General features: G+C 40.2%; 1 protein-coding gene across 6 annotated transcripts in view; it reads right to left on the minus strand.

Annotated features, from left to right (window-relative positions):
• Positions 1–12,500, minus strand: part of LOC125037342 — a 69,855-nt gene that overhangs the window by 11,674 nt on the left and 45,681 nt on the right. For all 6 annotated transcript variants that reach the window (XM_047630435.1, XM_047630436.1, XM_047630434.1 and 3 more), the window contains one exon: positions 9,198–9,450. In XM_047630435.1, coding sequence (XP_047486391.1) covers positions 9,198–9,450 — 253 coding nt within the window. The remainder of the gene's footprint in view (positions 1–9,197; positions 9,451–12,500) is intronic.

Consider the following 12,500-nt stretch of genomic DNA (forward strand, 5'->3'; position numbering starts at 1 on the left):
TATGTCCACCTGATAATGTGATAATCTATGATGAGCAGGAACGTTTGCCACAAAATAAAGTAATTTTAGGTGATTTTAATGCTCATCATCCGTTATGGGGTTCCCTGCGAGGTGAGCAAGTAGTAAAATTGATTAATGAGTCTGATTTAGTCCTTTTGAATGATGGTAGTCCGACGCGGGTGGACGATAATATCGGTAATTTGAGCTTTATTGACTTATCACTGGTCTCCTCATCAATAGCAGCCAAGTGCCTGTGACACACCATTGACGACTCGTTTGGAAGCGATCATCTTTCTATTTTGATTGAATATTCATACGACACAGTGAGAACGCCTTCAGCAACTAAATTTAACGTAAAAAGAGCAGATTATGTCGCCTTCACAAGGAGCGTCAAGCTCGAACTTGTTGGAGAAACCATTGATGATAAAGTAAACAATATTCATAATTCGATTTTAGAATCAGCATTGCTATCCATTCCTAAAACTTCGACAGATAGCGTTAAGCATAGAGTTCCATGGTGGACACCAGATTGCCGCAGGACGCTGTGCCGACGCAATAAGGCCTACAGGCTTTTCAAAAATAACATCACAAATGAGAACTTTTGCAACTACAAACAAGCAAGAGCTAGGGCTCGCAGAGTAATATGTCAAGCAAAAGGAGACAATTAACAGCAATACAAAAATATCAGAGGTTTGGTCCACTGTCAATAAAATAAGAAAAAAAAATATCTCTCAAAATTAACATCATTCATGACGGCAACAATTTAGATTCACCTAGAGACATTGCTAATGCACTCGCCAGGCAGTTCTCTCATACAAGTAGCTCAGCAAATTACCTTCCCGCATTCCTGACCATCAAGGAAGCGGCTGAGCTGCAACCAATTCACTTTGCCACAGGAGATGATTTTGATTACAACCAAGATCTAACAATGGATGAGCTTATCCGAGCCATAGAAGCCTGTAGAGAAGCATCCCCAGGCCCTGATGAGATTCGATATGAGATGATAAAGCATCTTAATCATGATGCCATGATTAAGTTGCTAGAGGTGTACAATGAAATTTGGAAAAGCCACACTTTTCCAAACTCATGGCACTTCGCCCACATCATTCCCATATTGAAAGGAGGGGGTAATCCCAGATCAGCCATTTCCTACCGCCCAACTGCGTTGACAAGTTGCTTATACAAGGTCATGGAACGAATTGTTAACAGTAGGCTATAGCATTTTTTAAATTCCAGTAATATGCTAGTTGACGAGCAGTGCGGCTTCCGAAAGGGACGTTAAACTCATATTCATATTCAAGAGGCAATTGTCAAAAAATATTATTTGTTTTCAGTATTTTTAGATATAGAAAAAGCCTACGACATGACATGGCGATATAGCCTACTCAGAAAACTTTATGCTTTTGGATTACGTGGAAACTTGCCTTGTTATATTTAATATTTCATTTTTGACAGAACTTTTGCTGTAAAATTGTTTTATGACAAAGTCACTTTTTCAGACATTTTTGTCCAGGCAAACGGGGTCCCACAACGAATTGTCTTGTCACCAACATTATTTCTATGTATGATTAATGACATCTTACCAGCTCCTCCTCGGAATCTTAAATACTCACTGTACACTGATGATTGTGCATTATGGCATTCCAGCAATAATGCAGAATTCTCGGCAAATCGCAACCAATTGGCACTGGATATGATTCATAACTGGGGCCTCCAGTGAGGTTTTAAGTTTTCCATTAGAAAGAGTATTGGGGTCATTTCTTTCACGTAGGAGGAAGCTAAACACCAGGCTAACTCTAGACAACCACCCAATACCTATTCAAAATTCTGCAAAATTTAAGAATAAATGTCAAAGAGCACTAATTTTATTAAAGTGCATTTCTGGTAATAAATGGGGAGCTGATAGACAGTCTTTGCTAATGATATATAAAGCCCCAATTAGGTCTAAAGTAGATTATGGGTCAATCGTGTATGGCTCGGCATCGAAAACAAGTTTGAGAAGTTTGGATTCTGTGCAGAATGCTTGTTTGCATGTGTGTGTTGGAACCCTAAAATGCAATCAGAACCAGCGTCTTGAGGTGGAGTCAGGAGCACCTCCCCTCCGACTCAGACGTGGCCAGTTAACACTGACCTATGCCGCAAAGGTGGCTCGAGACCCGAGCCACCCTAATGGCAATAGAGGCACTAGGCCCTTTTGCCACGTCGAGAAAGTCGGTATAGATCTCTCTACCATCGATACCCTGGTTCATTCAAATATAGCGCCATGGGAAACACCCAACTTTTTTATTGTGGAAGCCTGGCTTCCATCTGCCAAGGCATGGCGCCGGAGGTGGAGGTACGCCAGAGGTTCACAGAGATCCTTATTAAACATATGATTTTTTTTTCATTTATATACCGACGGCTACAAGACAGATGAGTGTGTGGGTGCGGGTGTATGGTCGACTGAATGTGAACTAAAGTTCAGACTGCTGAATCATACATCGATCTTTTTTTATAAACTTTTTGCTATGAACAAAGCTATTGATTTTGCACTATCGACGACCCACAATAGAATAGTTATTTTTTCAGATTCAATAAGTTCACTCAAAGGTATTAAATCCTTAGAAACCACTACAAATGAACTGCTGGGTAATATCATTCGTAAGTTACGTGGTGCCAACAAATCAATCAAGCTAATATGGGTACCAGGCCACTCTGGTATCTATGGCAATGAACAGGCTAACAAATTAGCCGGGTCAACTGGCGATCTGGACATTAATATAGTTCGTACAGATCTCAGGTGTTTTGTGTCTCTTATAAAAGCAAAAATACATCTCCTGTGGCAGAGTGAGTGGACCAACCTACAAATAGAAAAAATAAAGCCAACAATCGAACTGTGGGACATAGCCCACAGGAAAATCAGAAGGGAGGAGATGGTCTTGGCCCGTCTCAGGGTCAATGCCACCAAAATTACCCACTTCACTCCCTATATAGAAAAAACCTTTCCTCCACGATGCCCTCAGTGTACCACCATCCTCACAATAAACCACCTCCTAACAATATGCCCAACCTACAATAAAAAATGGACAACCATCTTCTATCTGATGATGAAAAAATAATAAGTAAAGTAATCACTTTTCTAAGGGAGACAAACCTTATATAGATTGATAGAATAAATAAGATCCATTGGTTTAATAACCTTGGGTAAATGCCGCTGTTTGATAGCCAAGAGATCCAAGAAAGAAAATAGGAAGAAAGATGGTGTTATTCCATTATAAACATTATAATTACTATACTGTTATAAACATAAGTAATAGCAAAATAAGATAACGTAAAATATTTTCGTAAATCAAAGAAAAGGGTATACGGGCGAGACAGGCAGTACCCTTAATTGGCTCATTGGTGATTTAGTATAAGTGTAGCAATCTATGTTTAAAACAATTAAACAAGTAAACTCACAGTGGGCATGGCATGGACGTACGTGACATGCCCGTCGTGAATGGGTTAAGTGGGAAACTCTATCAGCTGCTGAGGAGTGCCTTAGGGTTCGACCTCAGCGAAGGAGGTGTGTTGTCTGGGACGAGACACTAGACACTATAGAGATGAGTCGTGCTGCCAGACTGGATGGGAACCATGTCTTGTACAGGGAGTTGTCTCACTCTGCTAGGGCCCCTTTGAGAATGGACCAAGAGAGGTACGTTAGGGGCATCGTGGAAGAGTTGGAAGGTCATTTTGCTCAAAATGACCTTCGACTTGCTTTCCGAGCCCTAAGGAAACGCTGACTTGAGTTTCAACAAGGTATGCTTGCAGCTTATGTTGATCTCAAGAAGGCTTTCCACTCAGTGCACCGGGAGAGCCTCTGGAGCTTACTGGGTCTCCGTGGGATCCCCTCTCGGATTATTGGTTTGCTGTCTGGCCTATATACAGATACCGAGAGTGCTGTCAAGTGTGGGGAGGGCATCTCTGCCTTTTTCCTGGTGTCTGCCGGGTAAGACAGGGATGTGTACTGGCCCCAACCCTTTTCAATACTTGTATGGACTGGATACTTGGCCGTGCCGTGAACCGTAAAGGCAGAGATGCCCTCCCATGCCAGTCTCACGGCTACACCGTGAGACTGGCATGGGACACATGGTCCTACCAACTGTACCCATGATCCAACGAAGAGACTTGTTACAAAATGCATCAACACAAGACTCCAAGGCGCTAGATAGCGTCCAGGTAACTTGGTCCTTCTGCATAGGTACCGACATCTCCAAATGCTCTTATTGATCGAGTTCATGGCTCCAGATCAATCCGTCTATTGACTCCTTAGTCTGACAGCCAAGAGATATGGAATACACTACCAAAGTATGCAAAGCTCTCTGTGACTTCAGTGTCATCACTGCAAGCATGGATCGACTGAACGGTTTCTTCCAACAGGCCCCCAAAGTCCTGAATCTTGGTCTTGGTCCAGGAGACCTCTAGACCTAAGGGCATCTCAATGTTAAATGCATCAAGAGCCACCACCAGTGACTGCAGGGACTGAGATAGGATAGCAACATCATCGGCAAAGTCAAGGTCTGAGACCTTGATATTGCCCAGTGTTACTCCACACTAACTTTGGGTAGTAGCTCTGCCCATTATCCAGTCCATACAAGTGTTGAAAAGTGATGGTGCAAGAACACAGCTCTACTTCACCCTTGAATTAACCACACTCTACAGCACTTTCAATACCAGTATATAGGCTGCCAGTTATAGGTATATAGACTGCCGGAAGGCAGTCAAGACTGCATAAAAGCCCCATGCCATAGGTTCACCCCCAGCCTTTAGCAGTTCACCAGGGGTCTCACATATGCCTGCTGCTTTCTCACACTTCAGCTTGGAAATCGCCATCCTAACCTCAGGGTAGGAGGTTCCTCGCTGATGGGTCTGGCACAGGTATTGGGATACCACTTGCATTCAAGCTAACTGTTGGAGGGTATACCTGGTACAGCTGCTCAAAATACTCAACCTTAACATTCATGAATCCCAACATGGTCTGAGATGATCTGTCCATCCACTGAGCAAACTGCAGTCATCTGTGAGGAGGGCTTAGAGCTCAGTTTTCTCAGGGTTCAATAGACAAGGCGAAGGTCATTTACTAATAAATGGCCTTCAACGGTCCAAGGGAAACACCCTAGAGTGGCTACTGGAGGGATGAGGAATTTTGAAGTGGACCCGTGGGGTAGCCACTTTGGTAAACCCAGCAATTCTGAAGGATCCTCCAACAAGTGCTGACAAGAATGTGGTTGATCTCCTTGACCACAGTACTGTAACACTATACCATGTCCAGCAATGCGGGTTGGAGCATTGATACCAGGAACCAGAAATCCTCCTTCTCTGGGACCTAGTAAAGTCCTAGAGGACTTTGAAAATGCGCAGAACATGCCGTAATTATCCACAAACTTTCTCCAGACCTCCCCATTTACCCTTGTTCCTAACTCTCCCCCTGTCCTTAGATCCCCTCCTTCCACATTTTCCCCTCCCTCTCTACCTATTTTCAATATATCTGTTTGGGTCGCAGGTGTTTAAATATTTTAGTGTCGTGATATTTGCTTCAAAGTTCTTTCTTATATTCAAACAAGTAAATCAATATAGGTATATTTTATAGCCGTGAAATTCATCTAACCTTAATCATGCTCTTTATGACCGAATCTTTGACCACGTGTGACAGGTCTTCCTGCCTTCGTGTCCGTGTGATTTCCAGAGTCTATTATCAATTCGTCATTTTAGTATTAAATTCCGAACATTAGATTTTTTCTATTCTAGTTTGTATACATTTATACGTACGATGCGGTTTAAGTGCTCAGGTCATGTCAAATGAGAATATTTTCATCCTCTCTTTTGACCTATGTGTAAAATGCTACATTTGTTTTATTTTTAATTATTTATTTTTCATATGATTTTGTGGTTTTGATAACGTGAATTAATAATTTACAAGAGATGATACTTTAGCTTTGACAGGGTTTATTTTCACTACCGTTGTTCTTTTTCGATATCGACATATTTTTTCCGTATTCATCATAGTACAGTTTATAGGTGTATATTGCATTTATATATATTCAGTTATTTTTTCTTACATTATTCATATAATACTGAGCATAGTACTTTCGTTATTTCGTTTTTTTTATTTGATTATTTATTTTTCCGATGGCAATGTGTTTCTCTTTGACACATTCGACACATAGATATTTTGTGTAAACAGTCGGATATGAACCTGACTTAATCTCACTCAGGTAAAATGGTCAACTCTGATTACTATCTGATTCCGCTGACGACTAGATATATACGTGCCATTTATTAAAGTTTTTATTTTTTTTATTTCAATTATCTCACAGTGTTAGAGATTATTTTTATTAAATCAGCTACTGCGATTTTACACTGTTCGTGATGTTTGTCATCATAATTCAATTCACGTGAAATTGCCTGTCATCCTAAACATTTCCCTGCTGACCGATTTTCACAGCCTTTCTTTCGTTGATTTTTCTATATCGCGAACGTCATTTCATCTTTATTACATGGTCCTTAGTGACGATCCCACGCTGGGTTCTGGTCATGTAATTAGTATTAAGGCGACTGTTTGCCCTTGTACGTGCCCAGACGCACTCTTATCGCCCAGCTGTGATGCGCCTAATGTTTTTGCGACTCTACGTGAGCTTAGAGCTGGCATTTCTCAACGGGATGGGATGGTCAATTTGCGTGATAAGGATAAGTCAGATATGCGAAGCTGAGCCTCGCCCGGGCTATGTCCATGAGGGGAGCCCGCCTGTGTCGACTAATGCCGACTCGCTAACGTGTGTCAGCTGGCGACAATTGCGACTTCTCGCGCCTGGGCGGGGCGCGAACCGCCGACCCCTCGGATGAAAGGCCGCCACGTTACCACTGTACTAGACCGGAGGCTATTTGCGTAATATTTTTGACGTATATGTGATCATCCAGGTAGTAGTACTCAACTTGAAAATATGGTGGGGTACTGATCGCTTTTCCTCCGGGAACCTTAGTTTAATATAACTTACAACCACGTGCTTGCACCATGCGTTGGTTTGCAAGCTTTGTCTGTTCCGTGACAGACTTGTCACCATTTCATTAATTGTCCCCTAAGCATATTCCCCTGTCTTTTTCATTTTTAAAAAAATATTATAAAAACTGAAATTTAAATTTTTTAATGAAATCTCTACTAATAGCATAACTGCAATATATTTGCTTATTTCTTACATATAGCCTTATTGTCACACAACCCCCCCCTGTTCGCCCTCCTGTCTCTGCCCTGGGTGTACTTGTTTCAGAAAATGTCGGATCAGCTACGCGAGAGGGACAAAGCCTGCCAGGACAAACACTGAGCACCGGCCGACGACAGGGGCGGACAACGCAGGACGCGATCAGGAAGCCATATATGGGTCCAGCACCGATAAGGCTCGGCACGGCTCCATCAGCGACACACTCACTCTGCGTCAGGCATTCAGTAACTCCCATCTGGAGAAAAGACTGCTACTCTTACTTCCTCATCTTTGTCCCCTGCCTGAGCATAGCAATTCCAAGTTGCTGCCCCGCCGAAGACAACGGGTGGGTGCGTGTGCCGGGCGGTCTGAGTGGTCAGAAGCCTTCATTTTTACGCCCTCCAACTAGCAGGGGTGACCAATAGGGCAGCGTGCCCATAGCACCAGCGCCGTACTGACCTAAGCCACGCCCACATCTCTCATGACCTCTGACCGCTCTTTGCCCCGGACACCTCGTCATGGTCTCGCTAGGACGCAACCTTGGGGGCAACCCTCCAAGGCCCCTGCTTTACCGGGCCTAACCGCTGCCCGGGGTTACCTCTGCACAAACCGGCCACTTTAACATCCGTCCACGTTACACTACTAAGAATCTTCTATCAAATAAACGTTACTAACCAGACCGTGAGTTAAGTCAACCATACTCCTGAAAAATTGGTGGTCAGCAGTGATAACAAGTACCTGACAGTGTGAGTGTTTATGTGTGTGTGTGTGTGAGTTTTGCTTGTGTACGTGTGTGATTGTGTGTGTGTGTGTGTGTGTGTGTGTGTGTGTGTGTGTGTGTGTGTGTGTGTGTGTGTGTGTGTGAGTTTTGCTTGTGTACGTGTGTGATTGTGTGTGTGTGTGTGTGTGTGTGTGTGTGTGTGTGTGTGTGTGTGTGTGTGTGTGTGTGTGTGTGTGTGTGTGTGTGTGCATATACATATACATATATACATACATATATATGTGCGTTTCTGTGTGTGCGTATTTATATATATTAATATATATATATATATATGTATGTATGCGTGAATATATATATATATATATATTTATTTATACATACGTATGTATATATACATATACATATGCACACATTTATATACATACTTGCATCTATATAAATATGTATATATAAACACACACACACGCACAAAACACACACATACATACATACATACATACATACATACATATGTATGTGTGTATGTATGCATATATGTGTATAAACACACACACATGAATATATAAACATATGTATATATATATATATATATATATAAAATAATAATTATCCCAAAGCCTTCGGGCATGAAGTACGTGCTATGCCCACTCTGAGTTACTTGTTTGATTGTTTTACTTATAGATGGCTACACTTGTACTAAGTCACCAATAAGCCAATTACGAGTACTGCCTGTCTCACCCGTTTACCCTTTTCTTTGATTTACAAAAATATTTAACGTTATCTTATTTTGCTGTTATTAATGTTTATAACATTATAGTAATTATAATGTTTATAATAAAAATAACACCATCGATATTCATAGCACTAGTAAAAAATACGCTTTTCCCGCCAATTTAAGAAAGGTGAAATCACGTAAGGCTGAGCACTAGCAGAGCTATCTATTGAGACATTTCACAAAAAATATAGAAAATGAGCACAGCATTTTTCCTATTTCTTATTCATAATCCCCGGTGGCTTTGGGATATCTATACATATATATATATATATATATATATATATATATACATATTTATATGTATATATAAACATCTATATATATTTAAATATATATTTATAATCATATAAATATATATGTGTGTATATATATGTATATATACATATATATGTGTATATATAAATATATATATATATATACATACTATCTATTTCTATATATGCATATATATATATATATAATGAGGATGAAGAGTTCTTTCTCTTACCAAGGGTTCTTTTCGGCCTCCTCCATCAGGTAGCGGTAATGTTCGTGTCGATTAATGACGGCATAGACCGTGAGGACAATGGCCATTATGTGAATAACAACAGAAGTCACAGAGGCGACCAAGAACGTCTTGATGCTAAAATTCTTGTACCAGAGTTTATGGGCAAGTAGCCCCGTCAGGCCGCAGGTCATGGCCACAAGGCCACCCCAGATTCCTGCGCCCGCCCAACTCGTTTCTGGTTCCACCAATTTTCCTGAAAAGGGGAATATAGATGTAAGCAACCTAAATCAAAACATAATTGAGGGAAAGGTAATAAACACACACACACACACACACAGACACACACACACACACACACACACACACACACAACACACACACACACGCACACACACATAAACACACACTCACACACACACACACACACACACACACACACACACACACACACACGACACACACACACACAATGAGGGAAACGTAACAAACACACACACACACACATACATATATATATATATATATATATATGTATGTGTATGTGTCTATAAACATACATACATATATGTGTGTGTGTGGGTGTGGGGGTGCTGGGTGCGTGTGGCGTGTGTGCTATGGTGTGTGTGCTTTTTGACTGTTGTGTGGTGTTGTGGTGTGGTGTGTTGTGTGTAGTGTGTGTGTGTGTGTGTGGTGTGTGTTGTGTTGTGTGTGTGTGTGTGGTGTGTGTGTGTGTGGTGTGTGTGTGGTGTGTGCGTGTGTGCGTGGTGCGGTGTGTGATTAATTATATGTTATATAATTAAGCAATTTAAGAATTAAACATATGAAATATATTTTTTGTTACAAAAAAATAAAAAATTTTGCTTTAGTAATAATCTCCACAGTAAAACAAATACACGTATATATATATATATTATCATCTATATAAATATACATATATATATATATATTAAACTAATATTGAATAATAATATACAATATATTTATTATAAATATATTAAATATAGGTATGTAATGCAAAGATTTTTATATATATTTTAATTTCATTATATACTATGCAGCTCATGTTGGTATATAAACGAATAAAGGGCATGCTTTACATGATAATAACCATCCCTATGCATTTATACTACATCTCATAATCTAGTACTTCGTGTAAATGCTATATTATGGATAACATGAATATATGTATCTATGCAGTCCACTAGCTAAAATGTCTTAGGGTGTATCTACAGACGCAAAACCCTTACAGTAGGAGTCTATATGGACCAAATTTGCGTATGATGTATACTATCCTTATTGATACTCATTACCAAACTCCTCATTTTGCACATTATTGTGGTGTTAATGGGCTGCTCGGGGTAGTGACTTGTAGTCTATTGAATAATATATAATTACTATGCATGCTAAACATAAATTAGGAGTGGTAAATATATGCTTCATTCACCATAATAGTAGAGCTGTTATCTGTTCTACGCTGGAGACAAATTATGGGGTAAAATTAATCCCCAGCACTCGCCACCACCACACGCATTTCAGCTCGCCTCAAGTGGTGTGTGGATGGTTGTGCCAAGGTGTTATAGGGAACACACACACTACACCCCCAGCTGTACATATTTATATGTTGGACTTCTGCGAGGTTTGGCTGTTGTGTCGTCGCGTGCGCGGTGTGGGTCTTTGTGTGTGGATTTGTTGTTCGCCTTGTGTCGGGTGCTGAAGCAGTGTGGGTGGTGTGAGTGGCTGCGTTGGGTGTTAAGAATATTACAACATATATATACAAAATATATATATGGGTGGGTACATCTCCATGGAGTAGTCATAGCCATCGCCAGCCAACTTCAACCATCGGTAGTAGAGGTAAAACCAGTTGACGAGAATATTATGACATTAAAACTGAAGCATACTTTTGGCTTCGTGTTTCTTATTGCTGTATATGCTCTTGCCGATGTTTGTGAAATTGACGAGAAAGAGTTCTGCGCCAAACTCACATCTGTGGCAGACTGGTATCCCCGGCGAGACATCAGTGCGGTATCTAGCTGTGATCAAGCTGACTACAAGCTAATCTCAGTAGCGAGAACAGCCTCAATCTCCAACTCTGTTAGTGTTTGTAAATGTTGGGCTGAGTATTTTGAGCAGCTGTACCAGGTAGACCCTCCAGTGAGGAATCTATCCTAATTGAGATTAGGGAGGCGATCTCTAAGCTCAAGAATAGGAAAGGTGATGGCATATGTGAAATCTCTGCTGAAGTGTTAAAGGCTAGGAGTGAACCTATGTCATGGGGTTTGCATGCAGTCTCTATGTCAGTTGAATTGGTATGGGACCTGTTACTTGCATAATCCAAGACTGCCAACTCAGGCTATATGGGCACCTAGCTCATTTCCTTGTGGATGACCCTACCCATCACATTGTCTCTGTACGATACAGTCCTGGCAGCTCGACGAGACCTGTCGTGAGGAGTTAGAGGTGGGCAGAGGGCCTGACTGAAAGCTCACCATGAAGGACCCCTGTGGCAGGAAGCGAAGGATGGATGCGGCTCTGCGCCCCCGTTGGCGTTAGCCCGCCGATAATGATGATGACAATATATATATATATTCATATATAATCCCTTATACATACCATATACCATATGTATATATGTACATATAAATATATACACATATAAACACACACATAAATAAATACATGTACATATATATACATATTTGTGTTTGTATTTCTATGCCTTTATCTATATATTTACATATGTGTGTTTGTATTTATATGTCTGTATCTATATATTTACATAAGTGTATATATTAATATATGTGTATATATATGTATACATATATATGTATATATCTTTGTGTATATATATACATATATAAATATATACATACTTACATATACACATATATACATATTCACATACATACATACACACACACACTTATATATATATATATATATATATATATATATATATATATATATAGGCCTTCTCTGTAGCATCCCGAAACACTTTGATACATTGTTTCAAGTTGTCGCTACAAAACACGATGTCATCGAAGCTTGAACGGACATACAGTGTTGAGGAAAGGATTTTTTTTTCCACATGTAAAAGTCAGTAGAAAACCATTAAAGAACTTAATTAATATGATGGCATGATTTTTTTTATTACGAGCAAAACATTGCGGAAGCTTCAAATAAAATGGAAAAAGTACCTGACTACTCTGTAACTTATATTGTTTATACACAACACTCTTCGTTTCGCAAGGCTGTGGAACGTTTAAAAGCATTTCTCATACTCGGTCAATATTTGTTTTCCTT

This window comes from Penaeus chinensis, chromosome 23 (genome assembly GCF_019202785.1).
Source record: "Penaeus chinensis breed Huanghai No. 1 chromosome 23, ASM1920278v2, whole genome shotgun sequence".
NCBI lineage: Eukaryota > Metazoa > Arthropoda > Malacostraca > Decapoda > Penaeidae > Penaeus > Penaeus chinensis.